The following is a 26394-nucleotide window of genomic DNA, read 5'->3' as shown; positions in this document are numbered from 1 at the left end:
CTACACACATTGCTGGACATGTTCTGCTATTTGCAACACATTGCACTTCTTCATTTATATTATCATACCTCATAAATCCCTTTGGTAAATTGGTTTACTATTGTCACCTTGAAAAACTTTGTTTTGCATACCTTCTATACAGATCATGTCATCACGCCAGTGCCTTGAGATGGTACAATGGAAAACAAACATGATGCAGAATAAAGTGATGTCCTCTACAATTTATACAAGTGACAATCCCTTTGACCTATCCATTCCTTCCCTACCTTTCCTCCAACTGATTTTTCTGTCTTTTCAAGTGCTGACATTGAGTCTGTGACCTGAATTTTTGGCTCTGTTTTTCTTTGCACTGATGTGGCATGTGCTGCTGAGTGTTTCCAGCATTTCCTGATTTTACTGCAGGGAAAAGTAGCTGAGAATGTTCATTACAAAATTAACTATGCCACTAACCACAATAGTTGCTCCAGATTTTTGTTTTTGCTGAAACCCTGTTCAACAAGTTTTGGTTTTGAGTGCCATTGCGTGTGTTTCTAATGATGTACAGGCAGTCCCTGGGTTACGAGCGAGATCCGTTCCTAGGTCTGTCTTTAAGTCGAATTTATAGGTAGGCCGGAACAGGTACATATGGTTCTTATTTAGCGTCAGTTAGTCAAATGTTTGTCGTAGTATATAGTATATATTTTACCTTTCTATGCATATAAAACAATTAAGAAACACTTCCAAATACACTAAAACATCTTAAACATAATGCAGTACATAATAATAATGCAGTAATAATAAAAGTAACTACATACGGTACTGGAGGCTATGACTCCCTGATCCATTGGCTGAAAAAGCGGTGTGGTGTTGGGGGGTAAAAATACGACCTTTACATTGGGGTGAAGGTCATCAAAAGTACTTGGATGTCCGGGTGCGTTGTCAAGCACAAGGAGAATCTTGAAAGGAATTTTCTTGGCCAAGCAATAACGTTCAACAGCAGGGACAAAATGGTTCAAGAATCAATCTTCAAAGATGGCAATTGTAACCCAAGCCTTTGCATTTGCCTTCCAAGTAACGGGAAGAGATGTCTTAATGATACAGCAAAGTGCCCTCGGATTTAGGGAGCGATACACAAGCAAAGGCTTGAGCTTGAAATCCCTGGATGCGTTACCCCCAAGCAATAACATTAGCCTATCCTTCAATGCCTTCTTTCCGGCATTTTTTCCCAAAATAAGCCAGTCTTGTCTACATTAAATATTTGGTCTGACAAATAACCTTCCTCCTCAATAATTTTTTTCAACATTTCAGGAAAATCACTCGTAGCACTTATATCGGCACTGGCTGCTTCACCTTGCACTTTAATATTATATAAATTTGCCCTCACTTTGAAACAATTGAACCAACCCCTATTCACAACAAATTCTTCACCACAATCACCTTCACTTGCTGCACGTGCAACTTTTAAATCATTGAAAAGGCTTCGAGTCTTTTCTTGCACTAAAGTAAGGCTAATAGGCATATTACGTTGATTTTGATCATCTAACCAAATTACCAATAGCCTTTCCATTTCAATAATTAAACCACTGCGTCGCTTAGTAATAATTGTAGCTTTATTCGGGGCGGGGCCTTTCACATGCTCCATTATTCTCACTTTATCCATTAAAATTGTTCCAATCGTTGACCTAATGCTTTTCCAGTGACCAATGGCGTTTCAGCTCTTTCTGATCGCATTATTATTTCCACTTTATTTTCAATCGTGGTCATTTTCCTTTTCTTTGATGCATCACCAGCACTTGCATCAGATTTATGCTTTGGAGGCATGGTTACAAGGGTAAATAAGAGAAAAATTTAAGCCAAATACAAAGTTACACACTCAATACAGTGTTAACGGCAACGTGATCCAACTTAAAATGACAGACGGCGTACTCCTTCCTTGAGCCGACGAACAACTGAAGCCGTGCAATGTTTTCAAAATTTTAATATAATAGGCTTTATGGCAGCCCATAAGTACGAGTTGTCTGTAAGTCGGACGTTCTTCACCCAGGGACTTACTGTATTTCACAGCAGCAGTTTGTATACATTCAAATGAATAGAAAATTGTCTAGCTATAAGTCGGTGTTGGTTGAACTGAGTGCTTCAGGCAGTATTGGTGGGAAACAGCTGATGTTTTGGGTCAGGACCCTGCATCGGGATTATGAGATAGAGGGAAGGAAACTGATATAAAGGTGAACTGGCTTGAGCTCGCAGGTGATATGTGGAGCCAATTGAGAAGGGAGATAATGTGCAGATGGAGCCAGGTAGGTGAGATGGGAGATTGGAGACAGAGACAAGTGATGAAAAGTGATAAATGGAAACAATGCAGCAGATATTGTAATTTGCTATATAAGGAAGGTCATGTGGAAAAAGATGAAGGGGATGTGGGGAGGGGAAAGATAGTCAAATGAATTCAGTTGTGGGAGAGGAAAGGAAAACCAGAAGGTACAGTGTGTGGATGATAGGTAGATGGAATCAATTGTGGAAATAAAAAGCTTGATAGAAGTTGGATGATGCAATAAGAAAATGATCCAAGACACAAGAGTGAATCAACAACAGAATGGTTTGAAAAGAAAAATATCGTGTTTTGGAATGGCCAAATCGGAGTCCTTACCTTAACTCAATTGAGATTCTGTGGCATGACCCGAAGAGGGCTGTTAATGCAAGGAATCCCAGAAATGTTGATGAACAGAAACAGTTTTGTATGGAGGAATGGTCTGAATTCCTCTTCACTGTTGTGTATGTCTGATCAGTAGGTACAGGAAACTTTTAGTGGAAATTATTGCTGCTAAAGGAGGTTCTACCAGTTATTAAATACAAGGGTTCACATACTTTTTCCAGCCTGGATTGTGAATGATTAAGCAGTGTATTCAATAAAGACATGAAAAGCACCATTGTTTGTGTGTTATTAGTTTATGCAGATTGTGTTTGTGTATTATTGTGACTTAGATAAAGATCAGACCATATTTTATGAGTAATTAATGCAGAGAACCAAGTAATTGCAAAGGGTTCATAAATTTTCTCTTGCAACTGTATATAAGTGTGTGTGTGTGTAAAATTGCTGCTCATGAGCAGCTGTACATTAGAAGAGCACACCTGATTATCATCTCTTGTCCTGCCTCCACATACTTTGCAATAGCTATATTGACATATTTTTCAAACACCTGGACATAGGAGTGACACTTGAATTCCCGCTGTCTAATCCAAGAGCATGATAGTTCTTATATCTGTGTACCTTAATGGAATAGTGTTGAAGTTTGTCTTTAGAATACTTTCAGAAATAACATGATGATAGCAATACAGTTTTTCACATCAATAATTCTGCTCATGCATGCAAAGGTCGACAGGTACATAAGTTGAAATTAGAATAACAGGAATTGTTATCAGCTATACCCAATTAGAGGAATAAGTTTGAACCGTAGAACCATAGAACACTACAGCACAGAAGCAGGCCTTTTGACCCTTCTTGGCTGTGCTGAACCATTTTTCTGCCTACTCCCACTGACCTGCACCTCGACCATATTCCTCCATACACCTCTCATCCATGTATCTGTCCAAGTTTTTCTTAAATGTTAAAAGTGAGCCCACATTTACCACTTCATCTGGCAGCTCATTCCACACTCCCACCACTCTCTCTGTGAAGAAGCCCCCCCAGTGTTCCCTTTAAACTTTTCCCCTTCACCCTTAACCCATGTCCTCTGGTTTTTTTCTCCCCTAGCCTCAGTGGAAAAAGCCTGCTTGTATTCACTCTATCTATACCCATCATAATTGTATATACCTCTATCAAATCGCCCCTCATTCTTCTCCGCTTCAGGGAATAAAGTCCTAACCTATTCAACCTTTCTCTGTAACTCAGTTTCTCAAGTCCCGGCAATATCCTCGTAAACCTTCTCTGTACTCTCTCAACCTTATTAATATCCTTCCTGTAATTTGGTGACCAAAACTGCACACAATACTCCAGATCTGACCTCACCAATGCCTTGTACAACCTCACCATAACATTCCAGCTCTTATACTCAAAATACTTTGATTAATAAAGGCCAATGTACCAAAAGCTCTCTTTATGACCCTATCTATCTGTGATACCACTTTTAAGGAATTTTGTATCTGTATTTCCAGATCCCTCTGTTCTACTGCATTCCTCAGTGCCCTACCATTTACCTTGTATGTTCTACCTTGGTTTGTCCTTCCAAAGTGCAATACCTCACACTTGACTGTAGTAAACTCCATCTGCCATTTTTCCAGCTGGTCCAAATCCCTCTGCAAGCTTTGAAAACCTTCCTCACTGTCCACTACACCTCCAGTTTTTGTATCATCAGCAAATTTGCTGATCCAATTTACCACATTATCATCAAGATCATTGATATAGATGACAAATAACAATGGACCCAGCACTGATCCCTGTGGCACACCACTAGTCGCAGGCCTCCACCCAGAGAAGCAATCCTCTACTACTGCTCTCTGGCTTGTTCCATTGAGCCAATGTCTAATCCAATTTACTACCTCTCCATGTATACTTAGCGACTGAATCTTCCTAACTAGCCTCCCATGCGGGACCTTGTCAAAGGCCTTACTGAAGTCCATGTAGACAACATTCACTGCCTTCCCTTCATCCACTTTCCTGGTAACTTCCTCAGAAAACTCTAAAAGATTGGTTAAACATGACCTACCATGCACAAAGCCCTGTTGACTCTCCCTAATAAGACCCTGTCTATCCAAATGCTTGTAGATCCTATGTCTTAGTACTCCTTCCAATAATTTACCTACTACCAACGTCAAACTTACCGGCCTATAATTTCCCGGATCACTTTTAGATCCTTTTTTAAACAACGGAACAACATGAGCTATCCTCCAATCCTCCGGCACCTCACCTGTAGATACCGACATTTTAAATATGTCTGCCAGGGCCCCTGCAGTTTCAACACTAGTCGCCTTCAAGGTTTGAGGGAATACCGTATCAGGTCCTGGGGATTTATCTACTCTGATTTGCCTCAAGATAGCAAACACCGCCTCCTCTTCAATCTGTATGGTTTCCATGACCTCACTACTTGTTTGCCTTATTTCCATAGACTCCATGCCAGTTTCCTTAGTAAATACAGATGCAAAAAAAACATTTATTTGATTGGCATGAAACTATTTGCTACATATCTGAATACTTTAATGAAAACTTTAGAGACACAAATTCTAAATAATTATTTCTGAAACTTACAAATGTAAAATAAATGACTAGAGAAGCTTTTATCTGTCAATGTATTTATTGCAATCTTCAGCATTGAGTTGCATTACTACTTATTTATTAAATCCACACCAGTGTATACCATGGAGAATTAATAATACAAGGTCTGTGTTCTGAATGGTTATAAAAGATCTCTATGTTGAAAACTACTGAGAAGTTATTGTGATTTCCAGGAGTTTCGTATCTCAAACAGTAACAAGCAAATGAAGAGGAAATCATTTGCTTGTATTGAATGAAGAATCTAGTTCAATGAATCACCTATCAGAGTCTGTGAATTCTTGTTAGGCAAAATTTCAGTGATTCTCACTGAGGTTTAATGAAGTCTCAAATTATTGCCATCATGTTTTTAGTAAATACGGGTACCACATGCTAACTTGCAACTTTTGTGAATATGTTTCTATGCATTCCCGTGTAATTGGGTGATCCCTTCCATTTTCTATGTAGCGCGTGAAGCCACTTTGCAAAAAATTGAAAGTATCATCAAGGAACAGTTCGCTGTGGAAATGAGGAACAAAGAGCATGAGATTGAAATTATTGATCAGGTAAAGGTATATTTTTGGTCCAAATTGCTGCTGGAAGTAGGAAACGTGCATAACTTGTCCTTGAGAAATGATGTTTCTTCAATGCTTTAAGGATTCATATCATTTGTAGGTAAGACAATTTTTTAAACAATTGCTTATAATGTAATTGGTTCAATATTTGCTTGTTTATAAAGCGCCTAAGCGAGGCCAGAAGGATGATGGACAAGCTTCGTGCCTGTATTGTGGCCAATTACTATGCATCAGCTGTTCAGTCCAAGGTTACTGAGGTAAGGAGAAAGAACAGGTATTCTGCTTGATTGTATTTTAATTATGTAAGCATTGTCATATGCTTCTGACTTCACTCAGCAGCTGCATGATGACGGCTCCTAGTGGAATTATATAAAAATGGCTCATAATTGATGCAATATTCTGTGCATACAATCAGATAATCATAAACCAAAAATGTCATTGTTTTTAAATTTTGTTTTAGGGCCACTGGGAAAGGCTGGAAGATGATATGCTGGCGGTATTTTTTTTGTAAGGCAGAATGTTAACTAATGAATTTGCTTACGTATTTTAAGAAAGGCATTCCAGCAAAGTTTCCATTTTAAGTGAAAATAAACAAAAAAACTAGCTGGAAATCTGAAATAAAAGCTGGAAGTGGGCAACGTTTGTAGAGGGAGAAATAGATAACATTTCAAGTCTGGATCAGAAGGGTCTTGCACCAGATAAAGTATCCCAGACCTAAAACATTAAATGTTTCTCCTACTAAAGATGCTGCCTGACCTCCTATTTCTAACATTATCTATTTCTATATTCGCTTTAAGCTGTGGGCTGTAATGCCAGGGGCAAATCATTAGCATGTATCATGTTAGGGAGATGGAGGAACTGAGCGAAATACATGTTAGTAGGGAAGTGGTGTTAGGTAAATTGAAGGGATTGAAGGCAGATAAATCCCCAGGGCCAGATGGTCTGCATCCTAGAGTGCTTAAGGAAGTAGCCCAAGAAATAGTGGATGCATTAGTGATAATTTTTCAAAACTCGTTAGATTCTGGACTAGTTCCTGAGGATTGGAGGGTGGCTAATGTAACCCCACTTTTTAAAAAAGGAGGGAGAGAGAAACCGGGGAATTATAGACCGGTTAGCCTAACGTCGGTGGTGGGGAAACTGCTGGAGTCAGTTATCAAGGATGTGATAACAGCACATTTGGAAAGCGGTGAAATGATCGGACAAAGTCAGCATGGATTTATGAAAGGAAAATCATGTATGACGAATCTCATAGAATTTTTTGAGGATGTAACTAGTAGAGTGGATAGGGGAGAACCAGTGGATGTGGTATATTTGGATTTTCAAAAGGCTTTTGACAAGGTCCCACACAGGAGATTAGTGTGCAAGCTTAAAGCACACGGTATTGGGGGTAAGGTATTGGTGTGGGTGGAGAATTGGTTAGCAGACAGGAAGCAAAGAGTGGGAATAAACGGGACCTTTTCAGAATGGCAGGCGGTGACTAGTGGGGTACCGCAAGGCTCAGTGCTGGGACCCCAGTTGTTTACAATATATATTAATGACTTGGATGAGGGAATTAAATGCAGCATCTCAAAGTTTGCGGATGACACGAAGCTGGGTGGCAGTGTTAGCTGTGAGGAGGATGCTAAGAGGATGCAGGATGACTTGGATAGGTTGGGTGAGTGGGCAAATTCATGGCAGATGCAATTTAATGTGGATAAATGTGAAGTTATCCACTTTGCTGGCAAAAATAGGAAAACAGATTATTATCTGAATGGTGGCCGATTAGGAAAAGGGGAGGTGCAATGAGACCTGGGTGTCATTATACACCAGTCATTGAAAGTGGGCATGCAGGTACAGCAGGTGGTGAAAAAGGCGAATGGTATGCTGGCATTTATAGCGAGAGGATTCGAGTACAGGAGCAGGGAGGACTACTGCAGTTGTATAGGGCCTTGGTGAGACCACACCTGGAGTATTGTGTGCAGTTTTGGTCCCCTAATCTGAGGAAAGACATCTTTGCCATAGAGGGAGTACAAAGAAGGTTCACCAGATTGATTCCTGGGATGGCAGGACTTTCATATGAAGAAAGACTGGATGAACTGGGCTTGTACTCGTTGGAATTTAGAAGATTGAGGGGGGATCTGATTGAAATGTATAAGATCCTAAAGGGATTGGACAGGCTAGATGCAGGAAGATTGTTCCCGATGTTGGGGAAGTCCAGAACGAGGGGCCACAGTTTGAGGATAGAGGGGAAGCCTTTTAGGACCGAGATTAGGAAAAACTTCTTCACACAGAGAGTGGTGAATCTGTGGAATTCTCTGCCACAGGAAACAGTTGAGGCTAGTTCATTGGCTATATTTAAGAGGGAGTTAGATATGGCCCTTGTGACTACGGGGGTCAGGGGGTATGGAGGGAAGGCTGGGGCGGGGTTCTGAGTTGGATGATCAGCCATGATCATAATAAATGGCGGTGCAGGCTCGAAGGGCCGAATGGCCTACTCCTGCACCTATTTTCTATGTTTCTATGTAACATGTCCTTTGGATTGTGCTACGAATTCAGTTAGGAGACGGTAGGGACTGAGGGATCTAATTTCAATTTGTCTTCATATGTGCACTTGAAACTGAACAGCAGACAGTATTAGACTTTTTTAAGGATGGCTGAGAAAGTTAAACAAGCTGAATGTACTCTACCTGATATGACAGGTTAAAATATTTAATTAGTAATAAATAAATAATACATTAGTGTAACATGTACATAGTTCAGAACAGAAACGGGCCCTTTATCTGACCATGGCCATGCCATCATTGAGTACTTAGCTATACTTACCTGATATACTAATACTTGCATATAGTCTAGTATACCTTGGCAATTCAAGTGCTCATCTTTCACTTAAATATTGTGAAAGTTATTTGCTCTTCAAGAAGTGCATTACAGCATGCAATGACCCTCTGAATATAAAAAAAAACTTAGATCCCCTTTAAGCATTTACTCCTCACCATAGAAATGTGACCTCTGCTTTTAGACATATCTGTTCAAGGAAAAAGGTTTCCTACAATCTCACTAATAATTTTGTGCATCTCTCAGCCTCCCGTGTTCTAAGGAAAATAAACAGTCTGTCTACTTTACTAAAATCTCAGGCTTTGAGTTACAGAGCGACATTTAATTGACCTTTTCCTCTCTTTTGATACTTCTTTTTATCCTGAGCAGTAGAATTTGATCACGTACCTGGGGGTTCCTAGAAAATAAAAGAACACTTTCTCTTTGAGAAGACTCCACAGTCAAGATTGAATCAAAGCCACTTTAACAATTGTACCCAAATTTACTGTGTCACAGAATGTGTTTTCAAAAATTTGTCCAGGGTCTGTATAATTTCAGTTTCTTTAGAGTACAGTGTAAATACTTTCAATGTGTATGTTGTTATTGTGCTGAACTAACCTTTAGATGATCTCTAAATGTAGTACTGCATGTAACTCTTTAAATAACCTTAACTTTGTAGTGTAGCCAGCAAATTAAGAGTTTGACATTCCAACATTTCTCTACTTTCTGAAGTAACACAAGAAAACAGTGTGTATCCTGATATATTCTCCGGTATATGCTGATAGGAGTTTAATTGTTAGACAGTACTAGCCGGAACAAAGGACAGAACAAAATGCAGGGGATTCCTTTAGAAAGCATTTATTCTGCTCTGTCACAAGAAAACTGCTTGGAGAAAGTACTCAAATTCAGGCACTCCTCTGCTTTCCAAGTGTTAGCTTTTTCTTACAATCCTTAAAATACAGTTTTGGCATGAAATAATCATTTACTTGGCTTTTACTTTCTTTCTCCAAATTTGTGTAGCTTTGACCCTTCGGTTAACTTAATTCTTAATTACACTCAACTTCAGAAATTTGCAACCTCCTGAGGCACTTTTGTTTAATTAGAGTCATACAGTACAGAAATAGGCCTTAAGAACTTCCCGTCCATGCTGACCATCAAATGTCAACAAGTTTTCCAGATATAAAAAGCAGTACAATTCCTTTTCATTATGTGCTTTGGGTATTTTTGCAATGACCCTGTTTCTTTTGTGACTTGGCAACATGGTATTTTTGGCCGAGCCTTTGGGACAATTCATTCCTGTTGTCACAGAAAGATTGTGTGCAGGGTTTAGTTTTATTCTCTTAATGATATTACCTTGGCTAAAGTCGTCTGTTTATTTTAATCATTTTAGGGTCCAAGATCATATGATCCAACTGTTTTGAACCACCCTGTCATCAAGAAATTTTTGGAATCTCCTTCAAGATCATCCTCTCCAGCCAATCAACGCTCAGAAACTTCATCTGCCAACCAGTCGGAAACTGATTCGGTCACTCACCAAACTGATTCTTTTCTAGACAAAGAGGGTGAACAGGAGCAGCAGACTGCCGCAAATGAAGATATTCATCCCGATGGGTCTGAAAAAAGAGTAGGGAGAAAAAGTGGACAGGTATATTGCCAAGGAGCACAGCATAGTGATAATACTACTATGGTAGTAAAGCATTGCTTATGAATTTTAAGATAACAATGTATTCATAGAAGATGGTAAAGCCTCAGATGGTCCTGGTCTGGCAAAATGTGCCAGGTGTCCTCAGTCTTAACCAATGGAAATTGCATGTATTCTCTGTGAGCAAGGTTGGCATTCTAATTCAGTAACTTGGCTTGTCCACAGATACACACACATCAAATGGTAATTTGAATGATCAGCTGAGTGAGCATCAGTACCTGGGGGATCATCAGAAAGTTAAAAAGCACAAACTGGCAACAAAACAAAAATAAATCTAAATGCATTAAAAAAATTATATCCATATTGCAAAGTTGCAAAAATAATGGGCAAATATTCTCAAGGAAGTATTACTGTTCCTGAAAATAATCCTCCCAAGGGAATATAGAAATACAATACTTATAAAATTGAAACACAGAATGTTTGTACAAAAATACAGAATGCTCTTCTGCCACTCTCTACTGTACATAATATTATGCCACTCCAGATTGGATACTGTCAATATCAATATTTAAATTAAATGTAATGGTTAGTGTTTAATATCCAGATACAGAAGAGGTGTAAGTTAAGACTGATTGCAAGAACTAAGTGTGGAAGTGGCTGAATATTAGTGCCAGACTTAGGTTGCTGGGGAGATGATCCAACTTTGAGTTCTTAAGTTGAGTCAGAAATATCTTCTACTATTCTGTTACTTAAACACAATGAAGTCAAATGTTCTTTACTTTAAGCACATGGCACGCATGTGTTTGCCCATCTTACTGCACTGGGATGCAAAAAGAGTTAATTAGACTGGATATGAAAACTGGCAGATTAATCTCAGGGTGAGTTGCTGGACTTTGTCACCAACCAAGTTGGAAGACGATGGGAATTGGATGGTTTTGCTAGAGACCTGCAGTCTTAGTAGGTTGGAAGAGACAGATGAATATGACAAGCCCATGAAGATTAGAGGATAATGTTACATAATGTTTTCTTTTCATTCCTAGGATACTTGTGGAGTCCCAACTCCACAGGAGATAGAACGACGGTGCGCTTACCTCACATCTAGTGATGACCCTTCACGCCTTTATGTAAAGAAGACAATTGTTGTTGGCAATGTTTCGAAGTATGTTGTGGGGCTACTTTGGTGGGCTTCTCACCCTTAGGTGCTAAATTGTGCTTTCCTTTTATTGTTTCTTGGCCTTCTCTGCTCAGTTCCTTGGCTAATTTTCTTTTCCTTTATCAGAATCCTTTGGATAATTCTATTTTCTTTCTTAGTCAGACCTGTAACTACTTAGAATTTTGCTCATTTCATCCAAACATTCTGAAGTAAGTTGAGAGGGTTTGTTAGTGGGGTCGATGTTACTGCTTTCCTTGGTTGACTCTTTTGAAACACTGCAGGTATATTCCCCCAGACAAGAGAGAAGAAAATGATCCATCTACCCACAAATGGATGGTGTATGTGCGAGGTTCACGGAAAGAGCCCACAATTGACCATTTTGTGAAGAAGGTCTGGTTTTTCTTACACCCCAGCTACAAGCCGAATGATCTGGTGGAAGTTAGGTGAGGCTTTTTCTCTCATCTCAGGCATCACTTCTGCTAAAAGCTAATCAATCTGGTTGAGTATATTAAATCAGGAAGTCAAGACAATGGCAGCCAGGTGGTTAGTCCCAAGCCATGAAATTTGAGTTGCATTCGTAACTTTAATCAAACATTACCTTCCAGCTGAGGGCCAGCATGGGTTAGAACCATAGCTTCCTCTACACTTCAACTATCCCTGTAGGTACAGGGTAAAGTGACCTGTCCACTGTCAAATCCAGGTCACGTTCCTTATGGACTCAAAACAGAATGAAGTTCCCTTTGCACTGTATACTGAAATAGACCCAGTTTATTTATGGCATGTATGAAGCAAATTTCCAGATATGTCTCCCCTCTTTTACTACTTGCCTCTTGGACAGCTGTTTTGGCTCTTAAAAATGGATGTGCAGCATTACGCTGTGGCTCCAGGCTCTCAAAATAGTGGGGGAGTGCATCAAAATTCATCTGGCACTTTAAGCAACACACATAAAAGTTGCTGGTGAACGCAGCAGGCCAGGCACCATCTCTAGGAAGAGGTACAGTCGATGTTTCGGGCCGAGACCCTTCGTCAGGACTCACTGAAAGAAGAGCTAGTAAGAGATTTGAGAGGGGGAGGGGAGATCCAAAATGATAAGAGAAGACAGGAGGGGGAGGGATGGAGCCAAGAGCTGAACAGTTGATTGGCAAAAGGGATATGAGAGGAACATGGGACAGGAGACCCAGGGAGAAAGAAAAGGGGGAGGGGTAAGACCAGAAGATGGGCAAGGGGTATAGTGAGAGAGACAGAGGGAGAAAAGGGAGAGAGAGAAAAAGAATGTGTGTATATAAATAAATAACAGATGGGGTACGAGGGGGAGGTGGGGCATTAGCGGAAGTTTGAGAAGTCAATGTTCACGCCATCAGGTTGGAGGCTACCCAGACGGAATATAAGGTGTTGTTCCTCCAACCTGAGTGTGGCTTCATCTTGACAGTAGAGGAGGGCGTGGATAGACATATGGGAATGGGACGTGGAATTAAAATGTGTGGCCACTGGGAGATCCTGCTTCCTCTGGCGGACAGAGCATAGGTGTTCAGTGAAACTATCTCCCAGTCTGCGTCGGGTCTCGCCAGTATATAGAAGGCCGCACTTCTGTGCGCTGAAATAGCGGTTTCTGTGTTCTATTACTCTGTAATATTTGATATTTGTGATAAAACACAGCTCTTCATTGCCAGTGAAGCACCCTTGACAGGTGTAGTTTTTGTTTTGTGTGCAAATAATGCATACTATTTATATTAAAACTCCAATAATCCACTGTCCGACGATCTGGCACTTTGCAGTGTTTTTAGTTGTGATTTTTTCCTTATTGAATGATCTTTCTCTTCTCATTTTTATTTTGTACTTAGTGAACCTCCATTCCACCTGACCAGGAGAGGCTGGGGTGAATTCCCTGTACGCATTCAGATCCACTTCAGGGACCTGCGGAACAAAAGAATAGACATAATTCACCATCTGAAGGTAGATGGTTTCTGACTGCCGCTGCTGTTCTTTTGTTTCACTTTTGTTAATTTGTGTTCAGCACACGATCCTGGAGAAATCGAGTGCTAGAAAAGTAGGATTAATATATAGTATGTGTAGTTGATAATTGGCATAGACATCGTGTGCTGAAATAGCGGTTTCTGTGCTCTATTACTCTGTAATATTTGATATTTGTGATAAAACACAGCTCTTCATTGCCAGTGAAGCACCCTTGACAGGTGTAGTTGTTGTTTTGTGTGCAAATAATGCATACTATTTATATTAAAACTCCAATAATCCACTGTCCGATGATTCAGATTTCCTAATGCTTCGGTATCTGGTTCAGCAGGAGATGGGTTTCCTGTGCACTCCAAAACTCAGCTAGGTCCTGTTCTCCATGTTGTTCCAAAATTCAGTGGGGGCTTGTGTAACCACATTCTTCTGAGGCTCACTGGGGCCCTATTTCCACCCTCACCAACCCTCATTACCATCCCCACTAAGACTTAGTGGGGCATTCTTGAATTTACCAAGTTTACTCATTTATTATAGTACTGAATGATATATCTAAGTAAAAGTAAGTATTTTGGGGTATTTTTAGGTGCAACATCCACTCGTCCAAAAAATTTGTGAATTCTGCCACTACCATAGTCCCAAAAGTGCCAGATTGTTGGAGTTTTACTAAGCTCTTATAAAGGTCATATAGCCAACATTTTTGGTTATTTACATCCAAGAATAAATTATAGCTAATTCATTGATGTTCTTCAATTTCTGATGTAGGAACATTTTTGCCTTCCTCAACAGAAATGGTAATGCCCCACCTGAAAGACAGCGGTGAAGTGCTCAGGTCCAGGAATGGAATTTGAACCATTACCTTTATTAAAGCCAAGATTTCTATAAATATAACCAACAAGCTGGATCTGTATCACTGCAAGTCAAGTTGTCTACAGGACATATCAAGTTATCCAGAGTTATACATATTAGAGACAAAATGGAGCTTTTACCGTATCTCATTTATTTGATTTATGCCTCATCCATTGCAACATTTTAATTTCTAATGCCGACCATCACCTAAATGAGATTGCCAATTGGAATTTATTTTTATTGCATTATGATTACTATTTCAAACTTCTTTTACTGTCTCTCAGTATTGTGTAATGACCTCTGATATACTTTGCTACTCATTAGATGGAAATTCTATCAACATTGCATCAGTCTATGTTCAAAGTTCAAAGTAAATTGTCACCATATACAACCCTGAAGTTTGTTTTTTTGCGGACATATTCAATAAATCCAATAACCACGATATAATAAATGAAAGACCGCACCAACTGGGCGTACAAGCAGTGTGCAAAGGACAACAACCCGTGCAATTACAAAAGAAAATAAATAAGAAATAAATATTGAGAACATGAGATGAAAAGTCCTTGAAAGTGAGTCCATAGGTTGTGGGAATATTTCAGTGATGGGGCAATTGAAGTTGAGTGAAGTTATCCCTTTTGATTCAAGAACCTGATAGTTGAGGGGTAATAACTGTTCCTGAATCTGGAGGCATGAGTCCTGAGGCTCCTGTACCACCTTCCTGATGGCAGCAACAAGAAGATAGTTGGCAGTGGGGTTCCTTGATGATGAGTGCTGCTTTCTTGTATCAGCGCTCGGCTTAGATGTGTTCAATGGTGGGGAGGGCTTTATCTGTGATGGACTGGGCCATATCCACCACTAATAGTAGGATTTTCCATTCAAGGACATTGATGTTTCTATATCAGGCTATGATGCAGCCAGTCAATATACTCCCCACCACACATCTATGAAGTTTTGTCAAAGTTTTAGATGTCATGCCAAATCTTCGCAAACTCTCAAGGAAATAGAGGTACTGTCGTGCTTTCTTCCTGATTGCACTTGTGTGCTGGGCCCAGGGCAGGTCTTCTGAAATAATAACGCCGAGGAATTTAAAGTTGCTGACCCTCTCCATCTCTGATCCTCTGAGAAGAGGACTGGCTTACGGATCTCTGATTTCCTCCTCCTCAAGTCAAAGTCAGCTCCTTGGTCTTGCTAGCATTGAGTAAGAGGTTATTGTTGTAGCACCTCTCAACCAGATTTTCAATCTCCCTCCTGTATGTTGATTCGTCACCATCTTTGATTCGGCCTACAGCAGTGCTATCATCAGCAAACTTGAATGTGGCATTGGAGCGGTGCCTAGCCGCAGAATCATAAATGTAACACAAGTAGAGCAGGGAGCTAAGCACACGGCCTTGTGGTGCACCTTGTATGTAGATATGAACTGAAATCCCAAGAGTGAAAAATCAGTGCTCAGGCAACTGTCATTCTTGGTTCCTTGATCATGTTTTCAAATTTAAATGTTCATATTGAGTCTGTAGCTCTTTTTGTGTTTACTGATCCATGTTTGATATTTTTCTGCAGCTGGATAGAACCTACACGGGCTTGCAGACCCTTGGTGCGGAAACGGTATGCTTCTCTGTTTCTCTTTAACTGACTCATCTGTTTTCCTCTGCATTCTTCTTTCCCTTCCACCAGCTGCACCTTTCAGGTTTGAGAATATTGATTCCATTGAATCTAAATCCATAGGTGATAATGCATGTGATTATTGCTCGGGTATAAACCTGGAATATGAGTATAGGTTAGATCCTGAAGGTGTGGAAATTAGAGTCAAAACCCTGTCTGTATTTTATTGATGGAGATCCTTCTATGGGGGTCTTGAAAGGGATCCTTCTTTATTTTCTACCTGGAGGTTTGCAACAATCCCAGTTTTTCTATGGTTGACACTTTCTCTTATGTAATGTTAAACTTCTCATTTAACCAAAATATTATTGTGTAAGATAATTAGGTAAAGGTTCTTAGTGACACTCTACTGTTCATTTTAGTATTGCTGTCAATCATGGGAAAATCTTGGACAAATGTCTGCTTTAAAGCTGTGCCCAGTTGTGCCAGCTGATGATTTCATCCAGTAATGCCTCATAGATTTTCTAAATACAGCTTCCTTTAGTCCCATCCCAAATACCATTCTCTCTCCATGGCAGGTATCTGACACTGACGGATTGCAACAATTGGTGTCATGTCAGACTCTGAGCTGAGATTTTATTCATCATTTCCTTGCCAATCAACAAAGTTGCCTATTTCCTCTTCCGTAACTTTACCTTCTCTCAGTTTATCTGCAGCTGTGAGCCTTTATTTTATGTATATCTCTATTCATGATCTTTCCAACGAACTCTTGGCTCTCCTCCCAAGTTCTATCCAAACTTGATGTTCCTGTCATAACTGGCATGAAATCTTGTTCACCACCTCTGTTTACTGATCTATATTTGTTCCATGCTAAGTACTACTTTGGATTTTGGATTTAAAATTTTCAAATGCTATCAAATTCCCTTCATGGGATTTCTCTCTCCATTTTGCCATGTCTCCTTGCACAGCTTGGAATTAGATAATTCTATGAAATACCTTAGTGGGTTTCACTTTGTTAGATGGAGTAGGAAATGTTCCCTCAACAGAGGCATCTAAAACTATACGGCATAGGTTTGAAGTTGGGACTAAAAGAGTTATTGGTGGGAGGGGGAAGACTAAGAGTTATGGGGTCCTAAGGAAAACTTTTCTCACCCAGAGGGTGGTTGCACTTTGGAAGCCACCGCCTGATGAAGTGGTGGAGGTAGATTCACATAATCTCATATTTAAGAAGTATAGCATCTGTGTTTGAATCACCAATAGATAGGTGGCTACAGAGCAAGTGTTGGTAAATAGAATTGGTATGGAGCATGAACATGATAAACCAAAGCTGTATAACTCCATAAATATTAATGCAGACTGTCGTGGTTGTATATCTTTGTTGGGATTGTGTTCTGTTCTGATGCGCAAACTAGAAAGATGAATTTTCCTAATGATTGATTTGGCACTGACAGTGCTCTGTGTGCATTTTCTCTGGAACAGGTGGTGGATGTTGAATTGCATCGCGACTCTCTCGGGGAGGACTATCTTTCCACAGCACTGCCTCCTAGTTCCACAGCAACACTGCTTTCTTCATCATCATCCTCCTCCTCAACCTGCAGTAGGACACCCCGGTCTGTCACACCATCACAATCTGCATCGTCTTCCACCCCCCCAATGACCTCTTCTGGAGGTGTGCATGGGCCTGTGGCTGTTCTGAATGCTTCTTCAGGAAAGGTGTCACACGATTCATTGGGCGGCACTGCTGAAAAAGGTGAGTTGTCTCTTGTATGACTAATAAACTGCACACATCCTGAAATAAAGCACACAGCCATACAAACAAATTCAAAATGAACCACAATTCTTCTGTTCAGTTATGTATCTTTTCATTATATTTGCTTCCACAATTTCTTCCGGCAGCTCACTCTACATAATCACCACCCTCTGTGTGAAAAATGTGCCCCTCAGATCTTCGTTAAATTTCTTCCACTCTCACTTTAAACTATGCTCCCTGGTTTTAGATTCCCCATTGTATTGGAGTATTCAATTTATCTTATCTATGCCCTTCATAAATTTATAAACCTTTATGAGGTCACCATTCTGCCTCCTACATTCCAGTCGGAGACTAAACCAAGCCTATCCAAACTCTCCTTACAAATACATTCCTCTGTTCCAGGTAACACCCTGTTGAATTGCTTCTGCACTCTTCCTAAAACTACATGCACTGTATATGATAATGTGGCCTGACCAATGTTTTATATACCTGCACCTTGACATCTCGACTCCAGTGATACGTACTGGAGGCGCAGGATCAGGCCATTCGGCCCATCAAGTCTGCTCTGCCATTCCATCATGGCTGATTTAGAAACATAGAAAATAGGTGCAGGAGTAGGCCATTCAGCCCTTCGAGCCTGCACTGCCATTCATTATGATCATGGCTGATCATCCAACTCAGAACCCTGTACCTGCGTTCTCTCCATACCCCTGATCCCTTTAGCCACAAGGGTCATATCTAACTCCCTCTTAAATGTAGCCAGTGAACTGGCCCCAACTGTTTCCTGTGGCAGAGAATTCGACAGATTCACCACTCCCTATGTGAAGAAGTTTTTCCTAATCTCTGTCCTAAAGGACTTCCCCTTTATCCTCAAACTGTGACCCCACGTTCTGGACTTCCCCAACATCGGGAACAATCTTCCTGCATCTAGCCTGTCCAATCCCTTTAGAATTTTATATATTTCAATAAGATCCCCCCTCAATCTTCTAAATTCCAGGGAGTATAAGCCTAGTCGATCCAGTCTTTCTTCATATGAAAGTTCTGCCATCCCAGGAATCAATCTGATGAACCTTCTTTGTACTCCCTCTGTGGCAAGTATGTCTTTCCTCAGATTAGGGGACCAAAACTGCACACAATACTCCAGGTGTGGTCTCACCAAGGCCTTATACAACTGCAGTGTACCTCCCTGCTCCTGTACTCAAATCCTCTTGCTATGAATGCCAGCATACCATTCGCCTTTTTCACCACCTGCTGTACCTGCATGCCCACTTTCAATGACTGGTGTACAATGACACCCAGGTCTTGTTGCACCTCCCCTTTTCCTAATCGGCCACCATTCAGATAATAATCTGTTTTCCTGTTCTTGCCACCAAAGTGGATAACCTCACATTTATCCACATTAAATTGCATCTGCCATGAATTTGCCCACTCACCTAACCTATCCAAGTCACCCTGCATCCTCTTAGCATCCTCTTCACAGCTAACACTGCTGCCCAGCTTCGTGTCATCCGCAAACTTGGAGATGCTGCATTTAGTTCCCAAGTCTAAGTCATTAATATATATTGTAAACAACTGGGGTCCCAGCACTGAGCCTTGTGGTACCCCACTAGTCACTGCCTGCCATTCTGAAAAGGTCCCATTTATTCCCACTCTTTGCTTCCTGTCTGCCAACCAATTCTCTATCCACATGAATACTATACCCCCAATACCGTGTGCTTTAAGTTGCACACTAATCTCCTGTGTGGGACTTTGTCAAAAGCCTTTTGAAAATCCATATATATCACATCCACTGGTTCTCCCCTATCCACTCTATTAGTTACATCCTCAGAAAATTCTATGAGATTTTCCTTTCACAAGTCCATGCTGACTTTGTCCGATGAATTCACTGCTTTCCAAATGTGCTTTTATCACATCTTTGATAATTGACTCTAGCGTTTACTCCACCACCGATGTTAGGCTTACCGGTCTATAATTCCCTGGTTTCTCTCTCCCTCCTTTTTTAAAAAGTGGGGTTACATTAGCCACCCTCCAATCCTCAGGAACTAGTCCAGAATCTAACGAGTTTTGAAAAATTATCACTAATGCATCCACTATTTCTTGGGCTACTTCCTTAAGCACTCTGGGATGCAGACCATCTGGCCTTGGGGATTTATCTGCCTTTAATCCCTTCAATTTACCTAACACCACTTCCCTACTAACATGTATTTCCCTCAGTTCCTCCATCTCACTAGACCCTCGGTCCCCTACTATTTCCGGAAGATTATTTATGTCCTTTTTTAAGTGAAGACAGAACCAAAGTAGTTATTCGATTGGTCTGTCATGTCCTTGTTCCCCATGATCAATTCACCTGTTTCTGACTGTAAGGGACCTACATTTGTCTTAACCAATCTTTTTCTTTTCACATACCTATAATAGCTTTTACAGTCAGTTTTTATGTTCCTTGCCAGTTTTCGCTCATAATCTTTTTTCCCTTTCCTAATTAAGCCCTTTGTCCTCCTCTGCTGGACTCTGAATTTCTCCCAGTCCTCAGTTGTGCTGCTTTTTCTGGCTAGTTTGTAAGTTTCTTCTTTGGAATTGATACTATCCCTAATTTCCCTTGTCAGCCATGGGTGCACTACCTTCCTTGGTTTATTCTTTTGCCAAACTGGGTTGAACATTTGTTGTAGTTCATCCATGCAATCTTTAAGTGATGACATAACCACTGTCAACCTTTAAGTATCATTTGCCAGTCTATCTTAGCTAATTCATGTCTCATACCTTCAAAGTTACCCTTCTTTAAGTTCAGAACCTTTGTTTCTGAATTAACTATGTCACTGTCCATCTTAATGAAGAATTCCACCATATTATGGTCACTCTTACCCAAGGGACCTTGCACGACAAGATTGCTAACTAACCCTTCCTCGTTGCTCAATACCCAGTCTAGAATGGCCTGCTCTCTAGTTGGTTTCTCGACATGTTGGTTCAGAAAACCATCCCGCATACATTCCAAGAAGTCCTCTTCCTCAGCACCCTTACCAATTTGGTTCACCCAATCTATATGTAGATTGAAGTCACCCATTATAACTGCTGTTCCTTTATTGCATGCATTTCTAATTTCCTGTTTAATGCCATCCCCAACCTCACTACTACTGTTAGGTGGCCTGTACACAACTCCCACCAGCATTTTCTGCCCCTTAGTGTTATGCGGCTCTACCCATATCGATTCCACATCCTCCTGGCTAATGTCCTTCCTTTCTATTGTGTTAATCTCCTCTCTAACCAGCAATGCTACCCCACCTCCTTTTCTTTCATGTCTATCCCTCCTGAATATTGAATATCTCTGAATGTTGAGCTCCCATTATTTATTACCCCTCTCACAATCTCATTCTCCTGCCTTCTCCCCAGAACCTTTGACGCCATTACTAATAAAGAGCCTATCAACCTCCACTTTAAATATACCCAATGACTGGCCTCCATAGCTGTCTAAGGCTACGAATTCCACAGCTTCACCATCCTCCGACAAAAGGGATGTCCTTGTATTCTCAGACTGTGCCCTCTGGTCCTAGATGCTCCCGATATAGGAAGCATTCTGTCCAAGCCCACTCCGTCCAGGCCTTTCAATATTTAGTAGGTTTTATTGAGATCCTTCCTCATTCTTCTAAACTCTAGCAAGTACAGTCACAGAGCCATCACGAGCTCCTCACATGTTAACCCTTTCTTCCCCAGGATCATTGTATTGGGCATGCATACTAAATGCTGCCTACCCTATCCATCTTTGTGTCAATTTTCAGGGATCTATTAACTTGTACTGCAAGGACTCACTGTACATCAACACACCTGAGGTCCCTGTATGTGTCCTGTTACTAATTGATGACACAGGGTGCATTACCTCACATTAATTTGGATTAAATTCCATCTGCCACTGATCTATTACCCTCTGCATCCTTTCACAACCTTCCTTACTCCCTACTACTTCACCAGTTTTGTGTCATTAGCAGATTTACCATTCAGTACTGTACACTTACATTCTTGTCCAAATCATTACATATGACAAACAAGTTCCAACACAATGCAGTACTGGTTACAGACTTCAAGTTAGAAAAATGTTCCTTGACTACTACCCTCTGCCTCCTATTATCAAGCCACCTTTTGTATCCATTTTGACAACATTCTTTAGGTTCATGTGCCCTACCACTTGTGTAAAGCCCTATTAAAGTCCAAATAAACCACATTTACTACTGTCTTGATCAATTTTTTGTTTGTGTCCTCAAAAAACTCAAATTTGTGAGACAAGGTTTCCCCTGCACAGAAGAATGTTGTTGCCCATTAAACAGTCCCTCGCTTTCCAAGTTAACATTATCCTGTTCCTTAGGATTTTTTTTCCAGTAGTTTTCCCTACGATTGATGTGAGTCAGAGAGAGATACAAGGAACCAGGCCAAATGAATACATGCCTGTCTACTCTTTAATTTCGTATTAACTCCATTTTCTATTAAAAACATAGAAACATAGAAAACATACAGCTCAATACAGGCCCTTCAGCCCACAAAGCTGTGCTGAACATCTCCCTACCTTACAACTACCTAGGCTTTACCACAGCCCTCTATTTTTCTAATAGAGAAAATTTTGCCTGGGGAAATGCCTCTGACTACCCACACGATCAATGCCTCTCATTATCTTGTACACCTCTATCAAGTCACTTCTCATCCTCCTTTGCTCCAAGGAGAAAAGGCCAAGTTCACTCTACCTATTCTCATAAGGCATGCTCCCCAATCCAGGCAACGTCCTTGTAAATCTCCTCTGCACCCTTTCTATGGTTTCCACGTCCTTCCTATAGTGAGGCGCAACAGAATTGAGCACAATACTCCAAGTGAGGTCTGACCAGGGTCCTATACAGCTGCAATATTACCTCTCAGCTCTTAATCTCAATCCCATGATTGATGAAGGCCCATGCACCGTATGCCTCCTTAACCACAGAGTCAACCTGTGTAACAGCTTTGAGTGTCCTATGGACTCGGACCCCAAGATCCCTCTGATCCTCCACACTGCCAAGAGCCTTACCATTAATGCTATATTCTGCCATCATATTTGACCTACCAAAATGAACCACTTCACGCTTATCTGGGTTGAACTCCGTCTGCCACTTCTCAACCCAGTTTTGCATCCTATCGATGTCCCACTGTAATCTCTGACAGCCCTCCACACTATCCACAACACACCCAACCTTTGTGTCATCAGCAAATTTACTAACCCATCGCTCCACTTCCTCATCCAGGTCGTTTATAAAAATCACAAAGAGTAGGGGGTCCCACAACAGATCCCTGAGGCACACTGCTGGCCTCCATGCAGAATTTGACCTGTCTACAACCACTTTTTGCCTTCTCTGGGCAAGCCAATTCTGGATCCACAAAGCAATGTCCCCTTGGATCCCGTGCCTCCTTACTTTCTCAATAAGCCTTGCATGGGGTACCTTATCAAATGCCTTGCTGAAATCCACATACACTACATCTACGGCTCTACTTTCATCAGTGTGCTTAGTCACATCCTCAAAAAAATTCAGTCAGGCTAGAAAGGCACGGCCTGCCTTTGACAAAGCCATGCTGACTATTCTCCCACTTTCTCATCAACTCCATGTGGATTGCACCACTCACCTACATGCAGGGGTAATTTAGAATGTCTAAGTAACTTACCAACTCTCGTGTCTTTGGATGTGGGTTGGTGGGGGAGGGTTCAGTAAGGAGCACTCAGGGTACTCGTGTGATCGCAGAGAGAGCGTGCAAACTCTGCAGAGACAGCACCCCAGGGCAGAATTGATCAGGGTCTGTGACATTGTGAGGTGGTAGCTCTACCAGCCTAACTGAATAAGGGAAATGAAAGACAGTATTCCAATATATTCATCAATGAACTGATAATCAGCATAACCAGGTAGGGAACAAAAAAGATCTGTGATGCACAACAGCTGGGGCTCCCTAAGTGTTGCCCTGATTTTGGCCTGGGTGCTCCTGAGGCACTGTACTTGTACTGCCCAGGGTGCTCTTGAGTTTTGGCCTAGCTGTTCTCTCAAAGTTCAGTTTACTGGAGAGTGTCAGTTAGTAAACTGCCCATTAACCAAACTTTGATATGGAATTATGGAATTGCATAATTGCATATACTGTAAACTCAAACCAGATGTGTTGCCACACATGTACATCTCCATTCCAAACCTGGTAAGTGAATGGAAATACACAGACACTGCAACACGCATGGAATCATGTACGTACAGACCCTGAAACAAGTAGAATGTCATATGTACATGTGTATATCCCAGAAATCAAGTCATACATGTATATAAACTGCAAACAAGCTACTGATTCAAGTTCAGTGATAAACTGGAAATAGGGGCACATGGGCAGTTCAGTGATGCAGCTCCTAGAGCAGCTGCTCATGTTCCAGAGACCCTGGTTTGATCCTTACCTCCTGTGCTGTCTGTGGAGTCTGCACCTTCTCTCAGTTTCCTCCCGTTTTCCACAAACATGTAATCTGGTAGACTGAAAATTGCCCATAGTGCTTGGATGATTGGTATAATCTGGAAGGGGCGAGGGTGGTATTGACAAGAATTTGAGGAGAATAGTATACAGGTTATGGTAAGATGTGTAAAAGTAGGTGGCTGATGTTTGGTGCGCATTCTGTCAGCTGGGAATCCCTTTTCTCTGCTGTGTTTTTCTCATGGACATTTTGGTACCCACTCAAACCAAATATTGAGATAGTTTACACAGTTTTAGATCAGACTGGGATACACAAATGGCATATGTGAGAGATAAAGAGACCTAACAGGTTGATCCACTGCTCCCAAGTGTATGCAAATTACGGAATCTCCTCTCTGGTGTTGTGTTACTTTTAGACATGGCTGTTGCCCAATTCCACTTGTTGCATTCAGTCTGTGGTTCCTTTGGAAGTAAGTTGGTTAAATACCCGAAGTAGAATGGAATTTCTAATCTAATTAAGATGTTTTTTTACTGTCTGAATTTATAAACTTTGATTCTGTGCCCAGATGGGAAAGTAGACACAAGGAAGAGCTGAGAGAAGGGTGCTGTTTGATACAAAAATTTTCCTTTTATAAGGGTGTTGACCTTCAGATCATTTGCAATTTTTACCTTCTGCTTTGGCCAGGATCCACTTCCTCAGTGCAGGCTGAGATATTAAATTACGATTTTTTTTTTGTTTAACGTACTCTGGATACAGGTTGCCCTGCTATCCGAAGATAGAGTGTTCTTGTGAAACCATTGGTAAGCTGAAATGGTGTAAGCGAAGAAGCAATTACCATGAATTTTTATGGGAAAAATTTTTGAGCATTCCCAGACCCAAAAAAATAACCTACCAAATCATACCAAGTAGCACATAAAACCTAAAATAACACTAATGTATTGTGAAAGCAGGAATGATATGATAAATACACAGCCTATATAAAGTAGAAATACTTCTCTGCAATCATTGCAGCACTGTCAAGCGTAGCAAAAATCTTGCGGAAGCACTCTCTCCAGTGATCTTTAAGCTGTGAAGCTGCCATTGCCTCAAAAACCGATCAAACCACCCATGACTACCTTTAAATTCCACTTTTGCAAAAATGTCTTTCATTTATATTGGAAAAAGTTTTGTGTGTTCCCAGACCCGAAAAATAACCTACCAAATCATACCAAATAACACACAAAAATACACAGCCTATATAAAGTAGAAATAATGTATGTACAGTGTAGCTTCACTTATCGGAATTGGGAAGACAGCGAACACACCGATGATGGTGTGTTAGGCTGAGGTTGTGGTGGTGGAAGGTACAGGAGACTAGTCACTAATGTCTTCTATGTCTGCCTGCTTCGATGTCGAAGGCCAAGGTTCGTTGTCTGCTGTGGCTGATGTGGAAGGGGCTTGAAAAATGACATTATGCTTGACTGCTTAGCCTCAAGCATTTTTCTATCATACAGTTCTTTGTAAGCACTCAAACCATCCTGCAAATATGCCCTAAACCTACGTGCCCTTTCAAAATTAAAGTCATACTTTTCTGCAATAATTGCAGCGCTGTCAATCGCAGCGAAAATCTCACGCAAGTGCTTCACATTCAGTTCCTGGACAACTTCACTTCCGGGCCATTTGCTACTGCGTTTGGTTTTGATTCGTATCCTTTCCTCTTGCAATTGTATATCCGCTCTTCATCTGTCAGTTGTTAGTCATGGGATGCCAAAACCTCTTCAACATCATCTTCGTCAACTTCCACACACCCAGCCTCCTTAGCCAAAGTCACTATTGCCATATTTATTGTTGATGGTTCAAAGCCTTTAAAATCATTCACTGCTTCGGAACACAGTTTCCTCCAAACGCTATTTCTCATCAAGACTGCTAGCCTATCGAGAGCATCTCCAAAGGTTGGCAATTGCCAATTTTAAATTGTATTCTTTCCAGATCTCTCACAAAGACGCTTCGGAGTTGCCCTCTCTGTCAATAGCACTTACAATAAAACACATCACATTTTGCATATAGTAAGCCTTAATTGTGGCTATTAGGCCTTGGTCACAAGGCTGCAGTAACGATGTCATATTCGGCAGTAAGAACGCAACACGAATGTTACCACCATACTCGGTAATGGCAGGCGGATGAGCAGCACAATTATTGACAATCACAAGACACCTATTATCGAGGTTAGCTTCTCTACAGTATTTTTCAACAAAAGGACTAACGTATTCACTCATGTACTCAGAAAAAATCACTTGGGTATTCCAACTGCTTGGATGTGAATGGAACACAACAAGAAGTGTATTCTTATCAACGCCTTTAAGTGCCCTCGGATTTTCTGAATGGTACACTAGTAGAGGCTTAAGGACAGCATCACCAGTGACGTT

General features: G+C 40.9%; 1 protein-coding gene across 7 annotated transcripts in view; it reads left to right on the top strand.

Annotated features, from left to right (window-relative positions):
• yeats2 (YEATS domain containing 2) overlaps positions 1 to 26394 on the top strand; it is a 175116-nt gene that overhangs the window by 14531 nt on the left and 134191 nt on the right. For all 7 annotated transcript variants that reach the window (XM_063046072.1, XM_063046068.1, XM_063046067.1 and 4 more), the window contains 8 exons: positions 5693 to 5790; positions 5964 to 6056; positions 9983 to 10237; positions 11275 to 11393; positions 11669 to 11830; positions 13229 to 13340; positions 15759 to 15803; positions 17277 to 17547. In XM_063046072.1, coding sequence (XP_062902142.1) covers positions 5693 to 5790; positions 5964 to 6056; positions 9983 to 10237; positions 11275 to 11393; positions 11669 to 11830; positions 13229 to 13340; positions 15759 to 15803; positions 17277 to 17547 — 1155 coding nt within the window. The remainder of the gene's footprint in view (positions 1 to 5692; positions 5791 to 5963; positions 6057 to 9982; positions 10238 to 11274; positions 11394 to 11668; positions 11831 to 13228; positions 13341 to 15758; positions 15804 to 17276; positions 17548 to 26394) is intronic.

Source organism: Mobula hypostoma, chromosome 4 (genome assembly GCF_963921235.1).
Source record: "Mobula hypostoma chromosome 4, sMobHyp1.1, whole genome shotgun sequence".
Classification (NCBI taxonomy): domain Eukaryota; kingdom Metazoa; phylum Chordata; class Chondrichthyes; order Myliobatiformes; family Myliobatidae; genus Mobula; species Mobula hypostoma.
The sequence above is the reverse complement of the archived record's forward strand: the minus strand, read 5'-3'. Positions and strand labels throughout refer to the sequence as shown.